At 51.9% G+C, this 18,805-nt stretch overlaps 1 protein-coding gene across 3 annotated transcripts; it reads left to right on the plus strand.

Moving 5' to 3' along the window:
* Positions 1-4,176: 4,176 nt before the first annotated feature.
* On the plus strand, positions 4,177-18,747 carry Tonsl (tonsoku like, DNA repair protein). Of its 3 annotated transcripts, none has more exons than XM_021659004.2 (26): positions 4,177-4,271; positions 4,353-4,448; positions 4,540-4,682; positions 5,123-5,306; positions 5,498-5,627; positions 6,056-6,227; positions 6,308-6,422; positions 6,763-6,908; positions 7,005-7,157; positions 7,353-7,478; positions 7,741-7,927; positions 9,445-9,527; positions 9,632-9,721; positions 10,186-10,258; positions 10,388-10,551; positions 10,629-10,752; positions 10,836-11,572; positions 11,667-11,743; positions 12,246-12,399; positions 12,483-12,561; positions 13,007-13,308; positions 13,466-13,637; positions 14,251-14,426; positions 14,777-14,850; positions 15,292-15,425; positions 18,504-18,747. In XM_021659004.2, the coding sequence occupies exons 1-26, from the start codon at positions 4,247-4,249 to the stop codon at positions 18,680-18,682; spliced, it is 4,095 nt and encodes a 1,364-aa protein (XP_021514679.1). In that variant the 5' UTR covers positions 4,177-4,246; the 3' UTR covers positions 18,683-18,747. The 3 variants fall into 3 exon arrangements, with proteins under 3 accessions (XP_021514679.1, XP_060245186.1, XP_060245185.1); XM_060389203.1 differs by having other exon boundaries at positions 13,262-13,308; XM_060389202.1 differs by having other exon boundaries at positions 12,249-12,399.
* Positions 18,748-18,805: the final 58 nt, after the last annotated feature.

Here is an 18,805-nt window from a genome sequence, read left to right on the forward strand (position 1 = left end):
GATTGCAAGGTGATGGCGGAAAAGGCAGGGCAGGGCCAGCTTGCCCTAAGAGTCCATGTCTGGATGTGTGAGATGGACAAAAAGCAGCCTGAAAGTCTCCTGGGAAGAAACAGGATAAGAGGCTTATTCCCCATGGGCACAAGCCAACTGGGACACAGTGGGCATGAGGAGTAAAGCTGGGCTGGCAGGGGCTCAGAGGCAACAGAGCTCTGGGTATTTGTGTATGGAGCCGAGGCATACCCCAAAGCACACAAACGGTTAGGGGTGGGGCAGTGCCCACCTAGGGGTGCAGTGTGTCTGAGAGTACCTAGGAGAACTGCTAAGGCCTCCCAATGACAGGCTCAGTATAGACCCTACATTGTGACTGTCATGTGCAGCAGCTGAGCCTTCCAGCCTAAGAGGAACCAGACATGCAGAAAACTAGTATGTCTCTTGCCTGTGCTAGGGACTTCCATACAAACCTTTCAGCATTGTCCCACTGGGCCCTTTCTTTAGGGGGAGGGGCACCATATCTACTGGCTTGTGCCCAGAATCTTGTTACCTTGCTGTCCTAACCTGGTTCTCTTATCTGTTGTCTCTGAGGATGGGAGAGGGGTTCAGCCTCAGTAGGTATTGGGGAGGCTGCCAGAAGGGGTTGCATAGGCCAAGCCAGGCCTCGCCCTCCTTCCACCTGTCTCATCCCCGCTTCCTGTGAGCACCACATCCTTCAGTTTGCCCAAAGTGAGACATTTACAAAATAAAAATAATTTTCTAAAGAGCAGAGCAAGAAGTGTTTTTATGGTTGTGGAAATGACGTACGTATCAGTTTTGTGGTTTGCATTTTCTTTTTGAGTATTTTCTGTATGTACCTGTAGTTAAAAAAATATTCCAAACCATGCTTTGTCTGTGTTTCCTTACCAGAAGACAGCCTCATGATAGGGCTTCCTCTGCTCTGCTATCCTGCTGATCAGCCTGTGCCCCACTCCCAGGCCTACAGCTCTGTGAAGCACCTGGATAGAGAAGTTGGATTGCCTCTAAGGGGAAACTGAGTCTACAAAGTTTTCTCTGACTCACACTCATACCATTAGTGCCCCTTCAGCTAATAATAATAAAGTTGTTTTGTTTTTTTTTTTTTTAAACTGCTTGTAACAGATAGTTTTTCAGGACAAATCACAGTCTTCGAAGACATGTTTACACAATGCAGCACACATTAGAGCAGCTGATACAATAGGCTCATATTGTATGAACCCTAGGGCTTGAGGGAAAGCATAGTCTTCCCATTCCACCCTTCATCTCTTACTGTGCCCCCCACACACACACACACACCTCACCAGCCTGACTTCAGAGGCATGCTTTGGATGGGGAAAAGGCTGGCACTGTGAGCCCCCCTAGCTATGCTGGCATCCTGAGACCCATTAAGACCTAATCTAAAACTGGCCCTTCATAGAAGCTCCTACCTGCATCTGATTTTCCTTTTCACCTGCACAACTCTGCAAGAATGATCTTACCACATCCTTGCAGCCTTTAGATAGTAAGACAAAACCCTGCCCAGCCCCCACCTACAGCAGGAGGTTTATAAGGTTAGCTGGGTCAGGAGGCCCTTTCTCAGCCTAGCTGTCTTCCACATCGCTCTTCCCAACAGATGTCCTCTCGCTGGGTGTTTCATGCCACTGTTTTTGGAGTTGGTTGATTTGGTTTGGTTTGAGACAGGATCTCTGCATAGTCCTGGCTGTCCAGAAACTCACTGGTACAGACCTTGAACTCACTATGTAGATCAGGGTACGGGCCTTGAACTCTGAGATCTACCTGTCTCTGTCTCCCAAATGCTGAATTAAAGGTGTGCTTCCATTGTTTTTATTACAGTAGAGAATAAACTTGTTTGCCTGTAAGTGTGGTGGACACATGCTGATAATCCTAGCACTTGGGAAGTGAAGTCGGAAAGATGAGGAACTCTAGGTTATCAGCCACATGTTGAGTATGAGGCAGGTCTGGGATCCATAAGACCCTGACTCAACAAGACAAAGGAGGGGCTGGAGAGATGGCTCAGAGCTTAAGAGCACTGTCTGTTTTTCAGAGGTCCTGAGTTCAATTCCCAGCAACCACATGGTGGCTCAGAACCATCTATAATGTGATCTGGTGCCCTCTTCTGGCATGCAGGCACACATACAGATAAAGCGTTCATACATAAAATAATAAGATCTTTTAAAAATTATTTGAAAAAACAAAAAAAGAGACTCCTCTGTGTCTCACACCTATGGCTTTGTGGGATCCTTCACTGTGGCCTTCAGTACACATCTTGGTAGATGCTGACCATTCAGCTTGCTTAGCCAGGAGAGAGAGCTCCAAGTGATGGCTAGTGTTTGGTCTTCAAAATAATGGAGAAGTGCCCCAACCAAATCACAAGATTCCAAATACCTTTGCAGGTGAGGAATCTGAATTGTTTTCATTTCTCCAGCTTTGAATCTCAATTAATTGCCCTTCGATACAAAGCTATGCAGTTTTCAAATGTTTTCACTGAATCTTCTGGGAATACTGATACCCACATAGAAGCAACTTTGTTCTGCTTAGTTCAGAAAGCTCAATTGCTCTTCTATCCAGAACCCTTCCAAGTCCTTTGCATGTGGGTTGTTGTTCCCCAGGGCATCTGACAGATCCATTAAGTCCAAATGCCCAGTTACATGAATTGCTTTATTTGTATTGCATTGCGTGTTTTTTGTTTTTTGAGGCAGAGTTTGTCCTCATACCCTGGACTCACTTTGTAGACCAGGCTGACCTCGAACTCACAGAGATTTGCTTGCCTCTGCCTCCCTGAGTGCTGAGATTACACGCCACTGTGCCCAGCTATTGCATTACTTTTTAAAAGTTATAAGAATAGGGGCTGCAGAGCTGACTCAGTAGTTCAGAGTACTGGCTGGAGTTTTCTTGGAGAAAACCCTGGTTTGATTTTCAACATCCACATGGCGGTTCACAACTGTCTGTTCCACCATTTCATTCTTTTTCTTTTTCATTTATTTATTTTTTTATGTGCATTGGTGTTAAGCCTGCATGCATGTATGTGGGAGGGTGTCAGATCCCCTGGAACTGGAGTTACAGACAGTTCTGTGCTGCCATGGGGGTGCTCGTCCTATGGGTGCTGAATTGAACCCAGGTCCCCTGGAAGAGCAACCAGTGCTCTTTACGACTAAGCCATCTTTCCAGGCCCTTCTACTACCAGGTCAAGGGGATGCCTTCCAGCTTCGGCTTCCATGAGCACTAGGTACACATGTGGTACACAGGCACGCAGGAAAAATACCCACACACATAAAATAATAATTAAAAATTTCAAAGGTAAAACTTATTAGCGTAGTAGGTGTGGTGGTCCAGGCCCAAAGGCCCAGCATGCAGGAGGCAAATGCAGGGGATCTCTGAGTCCAGACAGGAGTACATAGAGATCACCTATATTAAAAAAAAAAAAATTGTTTTTACAAATGTAAATAGGTGATATGTGCTTTTATTTCTAGAAGTGGATTATAGATCACCTGTAATTTTAAAAAAGTCAGGACGTGAGCCAGAAAGTTGGTCTGGTTGTTAAGAGTGTATACTGCTCTTTCAGAGGACCCAAGTTCAGTTCGAAGCACACATACTGTGACTCACAACAGACTGTAACTCATGTCCCAAGAGATCAGTTGCCCTCTTAAGACCTCTTCTGGCACCAGACACAAACACAAGGGAGGTGCACATACATACATGTAGGTAAAACACATACATAAAATAAAATAAAATAAATTGGAAGGTCTCTACGTACCATTGGCTGTCCTGGAACTCGCTCTGTAGCTCAGGCTGACTTTGAACTCACAGAGATCTGCCTGCCTCTGCCTACTGAGTGCTGAGATTAAAAGCCTGAGCCACCACTGCCCAGCTCACCACCTAATAAATCTTTAAAAAACAAACAAACAACAAACAGGTAGACTCCAGAATAGCAGAGTCAGTGCCCCAGCCAGCGGCCACATGTTGGCTGCAGTCCAGGGCACTGTCTGCCAGCGGCCTTGAAGGCTCGGATCCCGTCCTACAGAAGTTCTGCTCCCTCATTGCGCCAGGCTTGAGCCGGTCGGACTACAGTTCCCAGGAGTCCTCGGGAGGATTATTGCTTCCGAGCTCTAGAGCTCTTGGTCCACCGAAGGGGCGGAGTTAGGCCGCGCGTGTTAGGTGGGTGTAGCAAGGGAAATGGGCGTGGTCTCACTGAAGCGCGGGAAGTGCAGATTTTCGCCGCGGTGGTGGCTGTGTGACTATGACCCTGGAACAGGAGCTTCGCCGTGAGTGTTTTGGGGGCATGCGTATCGGAGCGCAGGGAGTGGGTCGGGTCCCGGGTTAGCCCTGATTCTCTCCTCCGGCAGAGCTAAGCAAGGCCAAGGCCAGGGCCCAGAGGTATGGGCAGCTGCGCGAGGAGGCGGTCTACTGCCACCAGCTGGGGGAGCTGCTGGCTAGCCACGGTGAGCCTGAGCGGTGAGAGGGCTGGCTCGGCGGCAGGGGACTGGCTGGGTGACGGCGCAGCTTGAGCACCCTACTCCCCAATTCGGACAGGCCGCTTCATGGAAGCTTTGGAGGAGCACAAGCAGGAGCTACATCTGCTAGAGAGCGTCCAGGACACCCTAGGCTGCGCTGTGGCTCACCGCAAGATCGGAGAGCGGTTGGCTGAGATGGAGAATTACCCTGCTGCTCTGAAGGTACAGAGCCTTCACTTACTGGACCTACGTGTGGAGGAGAGAGGGCCAGTGTGCAAAGGAGTGTCCCCAACAGCTGACAGGACAGGCAGCCACACACTTAGGCCTACCGCGGGTGCTTCCTGGCTCTTGGTCGGGGCTTGTAGGCTTGAATGAATGGGTTTGTGACAACCGAAACTACTAAGGAACTATGGCTTTTGTCCTGTGGAAAGAGGAAGAATCAGGACCCACTGCTATCAGGAGCAGGAAGCTCTTGGTGATCTGGCATGACAACACTGGCTTGTTGCAAGGCAGAGCAAACAGTCCTTGGCACAGAAATGTGTGTAGCCAACTCTTTCAAAATGTGGGGAACGGAAGATTCTCTTGAGTGTCTTCCCCTGGTACCAAGCGGCCTGGTTTACTTGGAGCGGGATCACTTCAGAGGTGTTTTCTTTCCACACTAGCACCAGCATCTCTACCTGGACTTGGCTGGGTCCCTCTCCAACCACATCGAGCTGCAGAGAGCCTGGGCCACCATTGGCCGCACCCATCTAGAGGTATATGATCACTGCCACTCAAGAGATGCCTTGCTGCAGGCACAGGCTGCCTTTGAGAAGAGCTTGGCCATTGTGGATGAGAAACTAGAGGGTAGGTGCCCTTTTCCCTGGATTCTCCCCTTGTTCTGATTTCTGGGCCCTCCCTTTTCAAGGCCTGTGCCGCTCACCAACTTGAACCTGTTGGGCATCTGCTCCTTCTCTGTATACTTTGTCTGCAGCAGACTCCTGGTTCCCTCAGTAAGAGATAGGATGGGAGCACCTGAAAACCCCATTCTCTTTCAGGGACGCTGACGCAGCGAGAACTGAGTGAGATGAGGACTCGACTCTACCTCAACCTGGGCCTCACCTTTGACAGTCTGCAGCAGACAGCCCTGTGTAACAACTACTTCAAAAAGAGCATCTTTCTTGCTGAGTGAGGAGACACCATCCCTGTCCCCAAGAGGGAGTGGGTTGTCCCCTCGGATCCTTCCAAGAGGGCAGCTTATCTAAGTTGTTCATTTTTTAAATTATTGGTGTTTTGCCCACATGTAAGTCTCTGTGAGAGTGTCAAATCTTAGAGTTACAAACAGTTGTGAGTTGCCACGTGGGTGCTGGGAATTGAGCCCATCTCCTCTAGAAGCGCAGTCTTAACCACTGAGCCATCTCTCCAGCCCCAAGTAGTTTATTTTTTCATTCACATCTATGCTTCAGGCTGAGGAGAAGCAGGTTTAGGCTGGGATCTGTGTGGTGTCAATAGCCATAACTGGTTGAACATCCATAGCATCATGGGTTTTTCATTGTCCGATGTTCCAGCCAGTAGACACTGGGCACTCTGAGCTCCCGGTACCTCATCCTCCACAGGCAGAACCATCTCTCTGAAGATCTGTTCCGTGCCCAATACAACCTGGGTGCCATCCACTGGCGCGGAGGACAGCACTCTCAGGCCATGCGCTGTCTGGAGGGGGCCCGGGAGTGTGCACGCACCATGAAGATGAGATTCATGGAGAGTGAATGCTGCGTGCTGCTGTCCCAGGTATCTCCCCTTTCGTCAACCGCTTGGGCCTGGGCCTTAGTGAGTTTTCAGGCCTCATCTCCCCACCCCCATCTTTTCAGGTGCTCCAAGATCTGGGGGACTTTCTGGCTGCCAAGCGAGCCCTGAAGAAGGCCTATAGGTTAGGCTCCCAGAAGCCTGACCAGAGAGTGGCTGTCTGTCAGAGCCTCAAGTATGGTGAGGCTACGTGAGGGCCTGGAACTTAGAGCACCAGGGTTGGGAGACAGGCTCTGCTCTCCCAGCCTGAGAGACCCAAGCTTATATTCTTGGGGAAGTGGCAGCTTACGCACGGGCCTCTGACAGGAAGGGTCAGCTGTGTCCAGATCTTCAGACCAAGTACTGTTCTAGGCTGCTAAGCATACTTGATTCTTTTAATTTTCAAAAGTCCCAAGTGGTCACATGGAGGCGCTCCCCCCTGTTCTCAGGCTCCTGCTTAAGGGACTATGGCTGGTGGGTGGTAGGCTGTGGGTGAGGTCCCATGCTGTGTTACCCCCTCACGTGAGACTTTTCCCAGCAGTATTGGCAGTGATCCAGCTGCAGCAGCAGCTGGAAGAGGCTGAGGCCAGTGATCCTCACCGTGCCATGGCTGTCTGTGAACAGTTGGGAGACCTTTTCTCCAAGGCGGGTGACTTTCCCAAGGCCTCTGAGGCTTACCTGAAGCAGGTGAGTGCCCCGCCCCCCCCCCCGACGGGGTAGGAGGAAAGGGCCAGCAGTGTACAGAGTGGGCCTGAGCCTTGCCTTGCTGTTCCGGCTCCCTAGCTTCGCTTCGCTTCGCTGTTGCACAGGCCAGATCTTGAGTTGGCTGTCATCCATGTGTCCCTGGCCACCACACTGGGGGACATGAAGGATCACCGAAGGGCTGTGTACCACTATGAAGAAGAACTGAGGCTTCGCAAGGGCAATGCCCTGGAGGTGACATATCCTTTTCCTGTGTGTGTGTTTGTGACTCTGCCTTGAGCCCACCGTTCTCCAGTGGTGGGTGGTTCTCCAGTGGTGGGTGCGAGTGGATGCTTCCCCTGGAAAGGCTGTTCCTTCCAAGGACTATTATGGTCTGTCAGCTGGGTGTGGTAGGCAGCCACCAACCTTGTGTTTCCTTCTCTGCTTCAGGAAGCTAAGACTTGGTTCAACATTGCGCTGTCCCGTGAGGAAGCTGGCGATGCGTATGAACTGCTAGCTCCTTGCTTCCAGAAGGCTTTTAGCTGTGCCCAGCAGGCCCAGCGGTTCCAGCTGCAAGTATGAGAGCCCATCCCTACAACATTGGATCCCCAAATAAATCGAGCTTTCTTCTTTCCTGGCTTTTGAACTTAAGATCTTACTCATGACGTGTATACATGGTTCCCCAGCCGTTTATGTATTTTTATTTTTGAGGCATTGTCTCGCTAACTGCCCAAGCTGGCCTTGAAGTTAGACTTCTTCTGCCTCAACCTAGCTTTCCTTGCATTAATTGCTCTTCGTGGTCCCGCTTGTGCCTGAACTGGACGTCTCTGCTTCTCAGCGGCAGATCTTGCAGCACCTCTATACTGTGCAACTAAAGTTGCAACCCCAAGAGGCTCCTGGCACCCAAACGAGACTACAGGAACTGAGTACAGCAAAAGACACGGAGGAAGAGGAGGAGGAGGAGGAGGAGGAAGTAGAAGCCAGCGAGGCCCTGGAGACCAGTGAACTGGAGCTCTCAGAGAGCGGTGAGGACCAATGCTGCCTCGTGTGCTGGGTCGGCTACCCTTGCCTTTTCAGCCCGGTTCTGTTCTTCTGAGATGATGGCGGGGGTGGGCGGCTGTGTATTGGAGATGTGTATTTATGGAGCCTGCTGAGGACCCAAGGGGGTGACATAGCTGTCGTTAGGGAGGGCAACCAGTGCCTCTGTGGAACTGAATGGAGGAGGCTGGCAGCCTCCATGGGGACGCGGGGACATGGTAATCAGAAAGTCTCCGCAGAAATAACTGATCAAAGGCAGAATGGGCATCAGACAGGAAGGGTTTTGTCAGACCACCGCCCCTGGAAATCAGTGCTTGACGTCAAAGCCTAGGAAGATGGTCCTGTTAGAAGCACGCATCCAGGGGAGGTGAGCTGGTGTGTTATGCATGGCCTTGTGGGTGGTAGGCGGTGGTTGGGGTCCCATGCTGTGCTGGCCCCTTACATGAGACTGTCCAGCAGCGTTGGCAGTGGCCCAGCTGCTGCAGCATGTTCCTGGAAGTCAAGCCAGTGTGGAGAGGGATCTGGCGGTACAGGGCTAGGAATAAGAGTACCTTGGCTATGTGGGGCAAAGCAGGCAGGAGGCTATGGAGCTGAGGGCTGGTTTCTAGCCCTCAGACGAGACCCAACTGTAAGGTTTGTGGATTCAACTCCTACAAAAGCCTCTACTTTGAGTGTGAACTCACAGGGATGGGGCTTTTAGTACCTGGGAAATTAGGCCATGTCTCAGAGGATGAGGCAGGTTGAATATTGGTATTTTAGGTGTCATGAGCGAGAAGAGAGGACCAAGGCTTTCAGCTCTAGGGAGGGTCCTTCAGCAGATAGCCACAGCCGCAAGAGAGGGAAGAGAAGAAAAGAGTTATAGAAAGAGCCAGGAGGGGGCCGAAGGCCTACTGAAGAACATCTGGCAAGAATGACTAGTAAAATGGGAGAGGCCAGGAGGCCGGTACCACACAAGGCAGCAGGGTGAGCAGGTGACACACCCTGGCACAGTGCTTCCTCAGGGAGAAAGTTTGTGATGGAGACTGATTTGTAGGGCAGGCTCTGGGTATGCAGGCCAGCACATGATGGACAGGAGTGGAATGGGCAGTTCCTCTGGTGATGAGGCAGAAGGGCATCTCCCTTTCTTCAGCCCCTGTGTAGAATGGAGTGCTGAGATAGAAGTGGGCTAGCCGGGGGGTGGTGGCACACACCTTTAATCCCAGCACTTAGGAGGCAGAGGCTGGCGGATCTCTGAGTTTGAAGCCAGCTTGGTCTATAGAGCGAGCTCCAGGACAGCCAGAGAAAGCCTGTCTTGAAAAAAAAAAAAAAACACGTAAATAAATAAACAAATAAGTAGAAGCGGGGCTGTTGGTGGAGCTGGGTTGGGCTGGGAGCCAGCTTTGCTTCACCTGACCACAGAGCTCACAGACCCGAGTTCTTCCTTCCCGCCTGTGGCTGCTCTGTGCTAGAGTATCAGAGGAGATGTTGTGCCATAGGCTCAGGGTCAGTGGACTTACTCTTCTAGAGGATGATGATGACGGCCTGTCTCAGCAGCTGGAGGAAGATGAGGAGCTTCGGGGCTGTGTGGGCCGGCGGAAGGTAAACAAGGTGAGGACGACATGCCCTATCCCCTTCCTGTTGTCCAACGGCACCGAACCCACTAACACCTCCCCTCACACTTCTGCCTCACATCGGCGCAACTGCGTTTACAGTGGAACCGGCGTAACGACATGGGAGAGACCCTGCTGCACCGAGCTTGCATCGAAGGCCAGCTGCGCCGCGTCCAGGACCTCGTGAGGCAGGTAGGCCGAAATCCCTAGAGGTCATTGAACCCTTGCTTCCTCAGGGAGCTGTGGGCTGAGGCAGTATCTCCTTCATCGCTTGTTTTTGAAAATAGATGAGCTGCCAGAGTGCCTGTCTGGCAGTCCTGCTGTGGGTGAATGGGCTGGCCAAGCCAGGGTGGGAATGGCCAACAGACTGCGGTCTCCGGCATCCTCCCTCTTGTTCCAAGCCCTGTAGCCAGGCACTGTTTGTACCATGGCACAGGATGGCACATGGGCTAGGAGTCTACTATGATAGTGTAGCCAGCTAGGCACCAGGAGGGTCAGGGTACATCCTTATTTTCATTGGGAACATCTCCAGAGGGGCTATACCAATGAGTAGACCTTTGAGGCCCACTCCGGGCTCTGGGACAGGTCCCTAGCCATCAAGCCACAGATCTCTGCTGGGACCAGGGCTAGGACCCATCCTCTGTCCTTGGTGCCAGGGCCATCCCCTGAATCCCCGAGACTACTGTGGCTGGACACCTCTACATGAAGCGTGCAACTATGGGCATCTTGGTAAGTAGGGTCAGACCAAGCATATGGTGGACACGTCGTGAGTCAGGAGGCAAGTGAGAGCGGTGCTGGGAGCCGAGTTCATGTGCCCTTGCCCCTCCCCCACCCCACCCCACCCCACCCTTCCCCTAGAGATCGTGCGCTTCCTGCTGGACCACGGAGCTGCAGTGGACGACCCAGGTGGCCAGGGTTGCGACGGCATCACCCCCCTGCATGACGCCCTCAATTGTGGCCACTTCGAGGTAGCTGAACTACTCATTGAGCGAGGGGCGTCTGTAACTCTCCGTACTAAGAAGGTGAGGAGCCAGGGCATGGACCAGGGAGAGCATGTAATGGAGTCTGTTGTTGTCCTGCTCAACCGAGTGTCACACAGGGCCTCAGCCCACTGGAGACACTGCAGCAGTGGGTGAAGCTGTACTTGAAGGACCTTGACCTTGAGACGAGACAGAAGGCGGCATCCATGGAGAGGAGGCTCCAGATGGCCTCCTCAGGCCAAGGTAGACGGGGCCTCCTCTATCTCTCCTTGCCTTTAGCCCTAAAGGTTGCCATCCTGTCTCATGGTTTATTCTCTCTTCCCCAGCCCCCTGCAGCTCCCCTGCCCTCCAGACCATTCCAAATAACCATCTATTTGATCCTGAGACCTCTCCTCCCTCAAGCCCCTGCCCAGAATCCTCCACGTGTACCCCTAGACCTCCAGGGGCTTCCTCAGCTCCTGCCAAGGTCTTTGTGGAGAAAACTCTGTCTGCGGTATCGAGACCTCGAAGGAGCAGGCACAGGCCAACCAGCAGCAGTAGCAGCTCAGGGGAGGAAGACAACATTGTTTCCTGCAGGCCGTCTCAGAAAAGACTGAGACCCTCTGCTACAGCACAGCAGGATAAAGCCCAGATACCTGAGCCATCCAAAAGTAGAGAGACAGCCACATCAAATGCTTGCCGGGCCGCTTACCAAGCAGCCATCCGAGGCGTGGGGAGCGCCCAGAGCCTTCGCTCGGTGCCTAGCCTGCCTCGAGGCTCAGGTGAAGTCCCTGCCCCCAAGGCAGCGCTCATTCCCGAGGAGGAATACCTGGCTGGGGACTGGCTGGAGTTAGATACACCTCTGACCTGCAGCAGCAGGCCCAGCACCTCAAGGTCAGACTATGAACGATACCCTGTCAGGCCCCAGACTCTTGCCAGGCAGAGCCGCACGACACGCCTTGATGGTTGGTGTACACGGACTAAAGCAGGAGATGGCAGTCTGACTGCCGAGCCTCCGGAGAACCCCAGCGTGCCTAGGACCTCGGGGCCCAGCAAGGAAAATTGTTCAGCAGGCCAGCCTTTGGTGGGTGCACAAGCGCTGTCTTTTCAGTGTGGGACAGGTGTGGGTGGAAAACCCTGTCTTCTGACTGTCCCCTTCCTCTGTGCTTACCTCCTAGCCTCTGGGCCAGCCCCCTCCCTTCCGGGTTCGAGTTCAAATTCAGGATAACCTTTTCCTCATCCCTGTCCTGCACGGGTAAGGCATGTGTGCTCCCCTGTCCTTCTGTCTGTCTGTCACGCAGCTCTGCCCGGGCCATCAGTAGTAGTCAGGTCCACAGTGCCCTTGTGTGAGTGTCCGGTTAGGATGTGTGAGAAGGACTCCCTTTGATTTGGCATCCTACTCCCTTGAGCCCCAGAGAGCCCTGCACAGGCCCAAGCAGGGATCCTCAGCACAGCTTAGGAAAGTTCTGTGGACCTTAGAAATGGCTAGAAGAGCAGATAGTCTGCCTTTAATCACAGCACTTGGGAGGCAGAGGCAGGCGGATCTCTGTGAGTTCAAGGCCAGCCTGGTCTACAAAGCGAGTCCGGGACAGCCAATGCTCTGTTACACAGGAATACCCTATCTCAAAAAACAAAAAGAAAGGCGGGGGTGGGGGGGAAGGCTAGTTATTCAGAGAAGGGGTGGAAAGCGGCGGGTGAAGGAGCTAGAGATAAGCACCATAGCGGTGCGTCTGAGCCCAGCATGCCATTCTCTATAGCAGTGACGTCTGTTCTGTGGCCTGGCTAGCAGAGCAAGCTGCCCAGCGCTACTACCAAACCTGTGGGCTACTTCCAAGGCTCACCCTGCGGAAGGACGGAGCACTGCTGGCCCCCCAGGACCCCATCCCCCATGTGCTGCAGAGTAATGATGAGGTGGGCAGCGGGGCCAGGGCTATGGGCACAGGCTACCCCTGTTGCTGGGCGCTACAGGGTGACTCAACAGATGTACACTCTAGGTATTGGCTGAAGTAACTTCATGGGACCTTCCCCCGCTGACCGACCGCTACCGCAGGGCCTGTCAGAGCCTGGGGCAAGGTGAGCTAGCCCTGCCTTGGAATAGAGGCCTAGGCAAGAGGAGCTGGGCATATAGTCCCCATCTACCCTGCCTATACATATGTCTGAGGAAACCCAGACGCTTCTCCAAGCGTTAAATGCCTGTTAAATTCACACATGGGGGTGATAGGTAAGAGCAGACAGTTCTGAGATTGGAATGAGTTCCTAAGCCCTAGGTAAAGGGCAGGGAGGAGTCTGGAGGGGCTGGAGGCCACCAGGAAGCTTGTTTCAGAGACTAGAAGATGTGTGACTGAAGAAGGTCAGAGGTCACCCTACCCCCAGATTTGTAAGAACACTCCTTGCATGCTACTAAATCCACAGCCTACAGGAATGGGCTCAGCATTACCTTCTGGGCCGTTTGCTCTGCCTGCAGCATCTAGAGGGCGGGTGTGAGCTCTTGCTGGTAGCCCTACATCTCTCTTCTCAGGGGAGCACCAGCAAGTGCTGCAGGCCTTGGAGCACCAGAGTTCAAGCCCTTCGTTTAGTGCTTGTTCCCTGGCCTTGCGCCAAGCCCAGCTCACCCCCCTGCTGCGGGCCCTCAAGTTACACACAACACTCCGGGAGTTGCGCCTTTCTGGGAACCGACTGGGTGACTCATGTGCTGCTGAGCTGCTGGCGACCCTGGCCACCATGCCTAACCTGGTCCTCCTTGATCTCTCTTCCAATCACTTGGGCCAGGAAGGTCTGCGCCAGCTTGTTGAAGGCTCCTCGAGCCAGGCTGCTTTACAGGTAAAGACGGGAGGTACAGTGGGCCAACAACCACATGGCATCAGTATTCCCAATTGTTCACTGGCGGCTGCTGCAGCTGGGAGAGCAGGGCCCATGCAGAGACCAGACTCGCTGTGGGGAGTCTGTGAGCTCAGTGCCCAACCCATCTCTTCTCTAGAACTTGGAGGAACTGGACTTAAGCATGAATCCACTAGGAGATGGCTGCGGTCAGGCTCTGGCCTCCCTTCTGCGGGCCTGCCCCATGCTCAGTACCCTACGCCTACAGGCCTGTGGCTTCAGCCCCAGCTTCTTCCTGAGCTACCAGGTTGCCCTGGCTGGTGCCTTCCAAGGTAAGATGACCAGTTGAGTGTATTCCCTGGGCCAAGGGTTGAGAGAATCAGGACTTTGAGCAGAGGGGTCCCAGGACATCAGGACCTAGCTTCTAACAGTGGGGATCCAGCAGAAATTGATTCTTGACCAGCTTTGACTGTTCTAAGGACTCATCCTAACCCCCACACATCACTAGTAGAGTCTCAGAGAAGCCATGTCTGCCCTCACAGTTTCTCTATACCTCTGTTTTAAGCTTTCTGCTCTCCTGAGGCAATTTCATTGTAAGCACCCCTGGTTTAGTGACATAGCCCAGTACAGAGGGCTGAGAACTGGGGCCACCCAGTGGAGCCCAGCAAGGAGGGGCCTTGGCTGAGGTGCCAATTGTCAGAGCACTGCCCTGACCTCCATTCACAAACATCCTAGCCCAGCTCATCCCTAGCAGCCAAGAATGTAGAATGGGAAAAGCTGGGCTCAGGAGACTGGACAAGAGCCTTTACTTTTCAATTTCCCGACAAAATTCAGCAGTAACAGTTTCCCTAAAGGATTCGTGAAGCTTCTGGGGTCAGAACTCTAGGGTGGGGAAAGGGCCAAGTGGCAGGGGCATGGGTTGACAAGAGTGCTTCCGCTGCACAGATGCTGAGCACCTGAAGACCTTGTCCTTGTCTTACAACACGCTCGGCGGCCCTGCCCTGGCAAGGGTGCTGCAGAGCTTACCTGCGTGTGCCCTCCTACGTTTGGAGCTTAGCTCGGTGACAGCCAGCAAAAGCAACTTGGGTCTCATAGAGCCTATTGTCAAATACTTGACTAAGGTATGAGGTGTGGAGGGGACTGCCAAACCAGAATATAAAGGTCCGGAGGCCAAAACCCCAAGGTCCTACAGCTGAAATCCTGCTGCATTGTGCAGAATCTGAGGAAAGGGCTAGGGGTTGGGAAGAACAAGCCTGGACTCCCGGGAGCAGGGTGGTGGTTACTTCAGCCAAGATCTTAGGGACATGCCAGGACCCCTGTGGTTTCTACAAGGCATCTATAACCTATAGCCCGGAAGAGAGGTGTTTCCTGTCTTATCTCTAAACAGCTTTCTTGTGGGTGGACCTTTGCTGGGAAGAAGGCTGATGGATGCCCACCAAGGCATGGCCTTTTGCCCTGTTCTTATGTCTAGGAAGGCTGTGCTCTGGCCCACCTAACCCTGTCTGCAAACTACCTGAGTGACAAGGCTGTGAGAGAACTGAGCAGGTAACATACCGTCCGTCAGCCACTGTCTGTCCTGTGAGGGAACCTGACAAGAACACAGCCCAGGACCAGGGGAGATGGCTCTGGCGGGCACACTTACCCTCCTGAAGTTTCTTACCATGCCTCTGTTGTTCAGTTCGAACTTCTCTCTCTAATCTATCCTTTATTTTCTTTGGTAAAGCATTCCCTCCACCACTTCCTCCAGCACGCTCCCAGAGCCTTGGCCGTCTTTCAATGGCAGTGTCAAGAGTTGTCCAGAGCTGGCCCTTGCAGTCTGGCCTCTGTCTGGTCCTTAGAGGTCCTGCCTGTGTCAAGCAGGAGCAGCTTCTGCTAGGCTTGGTCGCCAGCTCCCAGAGCTGTGGGTCTGTCTGGCTTAGCCTTCCCTAGTAAGAAAGCTGGGGGTTTCCCCGGAAACTCACCCGTTCACTTCCAGTGTTATTCTAGGTGTCTCCCTTGCTGCCCCTCACTTGTCTCTCTGGACCTCTCTGCCAACCCTGAGGTCAGCTGTGACAGTCTGGAGGAGCTCGTGTCTGCCCTCCAAGAGCGTCCCCAAGGCCTCAGCTTCCTTGGCCTGTCAGGTAAGGGCTGGGAGTGACAATGATTCTTGCCATTGCCTCACCTAACTCAGGCCTTACTTTCCAGGGACCTGCCAGAGGAAGGGACAGTCACTGCCACCAGCCAGGCTCTACAAGGCTGTCCTGGTGAAAGGCAGCTTGTGATGTAATGGGAGGTGGGGTAGGGGGAAATTGCCTCTGTCTGGTTGTTCTTCCTGGTTGTTGGGTGGGGAGGAACCAAGTATGGCTCAGACCTATAATCCAGCACTAAGAAGGCTAAGGCAGACTCCCTCAAACATGGCCTGAGGTACATAGCAAAGCTCTCTTGAAACAAAACAAAGGAGTGGCTGGAGGGTCAGCAGTTAAGAGCTACTCCTCAGAGACCTCACTTCCGGGTTTAGCGCTCTGCTCCCACGTGGTAGGTCACAGCCTCCATAACTGCAGTCCTAAGGGATTTGAAACTGCCTTCTGACCTCTACAGGCAGCCTGATTTCACATGGTACACAGACGGACATGCAAATAAAACAGCAGCACACATAAAAAAACATTTTTAAATATTTAATGAATTCATTTATTTATATTTAGGTTTTTCAAGACAGGGTTCCTCTGTGTAGCCCTGGCTGTCCTGAAACTTGCTCTGTAGGCCAGGCTGGCCTCAAATTCAAGAGATTCTCTTTCTCTCTTCTCTCTCTCTCTCTCTCTCACACACACACACAAACACACACCTCCAGAGTGCAGGGATTAAAGGTATGCACCACCACCACCTGGCTAAAACATTTGTTTTTATTTTTGTTTGGTCTTTCAAGACAGGACACCTCTGTGTACCCTTGGCTGTCCTGGACTAGCTTTGTAGACCAGGCTGTTTTCAAACTCAAAGAGATCTGCCTGCCTCTGCCTCCCTGAGTGCTGGATTAAAGGTGCACGCCACCACACCCAGCTTAGAAACAAACTTTTTTTTTTTTTTTAAGATTTTATTTATTCTTTATACATCATTCTGTCTGTGCACCAGATCTCATTATAGATAGTTGTGAGCCACCATGTGGTTGCTGGGAATTGAACTCAGGACCTTTGGAAGAACAGCCAGTGTTCTTAACCTCTGAGCCATCTCTCCAGCCCCAGAAACAAAATTTTTAATGAAAATAAAAAGCATTAAGGCCAGGCATGGTGGCTCATGCCTTTAATCCCAACACTCAGGAGGAAGAGGCAGGCGGATCTCTTAAGTTCCAGGCCAGCCTGGCCTACAGAGCAAGTCCAGGACAGCCAAGGCTCTGCTAACACAGAGAAAACCTATCTCAAAACCTGACACCCTTCTCCCCTTCCCCCCAAAAAAAGCAGTAAGGACCTTTTCCACAGGCATATTTCTTCATTCCTTTTAAAAACTTTTATTTGCATTTATTTTTAAGGACAATATTTTATAAAGGTTTACTTACTTTATGCCAGATGTAGTGGTACATGCCATTAATTCCAGGATTTAGGAGGCAGAAGCAACAGGATCTCTGAGTTTGAGCCCAGCCTGGTCTACCAACAGATAGGGCTACATAAAGAGAACCTGTCTCAAATCAACAAGATTTGCTTTATTTTACTCTGAATTTACTCTAGTGTTACAAGTTTTTGTTTCTTCAAGGTTGGTTTGTTTGTTTTTTGAGACAAGGTTTCTCTGTATAGCTCTGGCTGTCCTGGAACTCTGTAGACCAGGCTGGCCCTGAACTCACAAGAGATCCACCTGCCTCTGCCTCCCAAATACTTGGATTAAAGGTGTGGGCCATCACTGCCCAGTTATTTCTTCAGTTTTGTTTGTTTTTCTGGGATATCTTTTCTTCTGTTCAGCCTCCTCTTATCTTTTCGGTGAGAACCATCTCATTGAGGCAGAGGGAGCTCATGTATGGATTAGTCCACTATGGACTCTGTACAGTTCAATAGAGCATTTTAGCTGCTTTGTGACTAGAGAATCTACATCTAAACCCATAAATTCAACAAAAAGTGGTACTCTTCGGGACGCCTCTGACAGTGTCCAACCTCACTGTTTGGCCTGGCAAAGACATCATCTAGCTCCCCCATTAGACCTCCAGAACAGCACACATTGCTTGTTTAAAGTGGCATTTTTCAGCTACACAAGCATACACTTGACAGCCTAGGCATTTTCACAGATGTTCTTAAAATGAACAAGATTTCAACCTCTTTTTGTGGGGGGAGAGGGGATTGGTTGGTTGTTGTTTTAAGGCAGGGTTTCTCTATGTAGTCCTGGCTGATCTGAAACTCTCTCTGTAGAGGCTGGTCTTTACCTGAGAGTACTGGGATTAAAGGTAGGTGCCACCAGGCCTGCCATGATTTGGACCTCTTGGTTTGCATGATTTTATAGGGTTTTCTGGGTCAAGAGAGTAGCAAATCACTGTCCCTTACTGGAAGCCTTATTTCTTCATCCTTATCGGGAAAGTAGCCAGAATCAGGGCAATGCAAGCTCCACCAAGGGGCTTGCTCTCTCCCTTCCTTCCTGGCAGGAGGGATTACTCACACAGTACCTACTAGTAAGGTAGTTTGATCTGCACCATCAAGGCGATCTCCCCCTTAGAGGTGTACCTGATGGTCTGGCCTGGGATTGCCTTACCCAGCCGAGATTTGAGGATGGTAGGCTGTGCCCTTGGAGGATAAAGGTTGAGCACAGGGAAGCCCCTGGGTTCATTCTGTGCTACACCCCTTCTTCCTTCCTACACATCGATACTTCTGGCATCTGTGCCCTTTCATCCAGTTCCTTGAAACCCCAAGCTAGCCTGATGACCAAGCCCTGGCATTCAGTAGCCTCCAGAGATCCTTGGGCCCACAATATTATAGATATGCAAAGACCTGCTAAGACCTTTATTTGTTTCGAGACAGATTTTCTCTGTGTAGCCTTGGCTGGCCTGGAATTGCTTTTTAGGCTGGCCTCAAACTCAGAGATAATCCTACCTCTGCCTCTCTGGAGTGCTGGGATTACAGGCGTGTGCCACCGCGCCCCTTTTTGAGAGTGCATTCTATGACCCCACAAGCTAAAACGTGGGTGCAACGTGAGCAATATGCCTCCTGTGGATGTGCTAGTTAAACCTACCTTCCCCTGTCACCACACAGGCTGCTCCATTCAGGGGCCCCTGAAGCCTGACCTCTGGGACAAGATCCTCGTGCAGCTGCAGGAGCTGCAGTTGTGCAGCAAACACCTGAGCCCAAAGGACCGAGACGCCCTCCGGAGACTGCCAGCGGGTGCGTGCACACTGGACCAAGGTCCCAAGCTCTTCTTTAAATGCCTCTGACCCTGGCCCTGTCGTTTCTGCCCAAATCAATAAATAATTAACTTAATAAAGTGAGCCGCTGTCTCTTTCGTGTGTCTCTCTGAGAAAGGGGTGGGCGACGTGAGACTTAAAAGCCTTGACAGG

The sequence above is a fragment of the Meriones unguiculatus genome, chromosome 8 (genome assembly GCF_030254825.1).
Source record: "Meriones unguiculatus strain TT.TT164.6M chromosome 8, Bangor_MerUng_6.1, whole genome shotgun sequence".
NCBI classification, from domain to species: Eukaryota; Metazoa; Chordata; class Mammalia; order Rodentia; family Muridae; genus Meriones; species Meriones unguiculatus.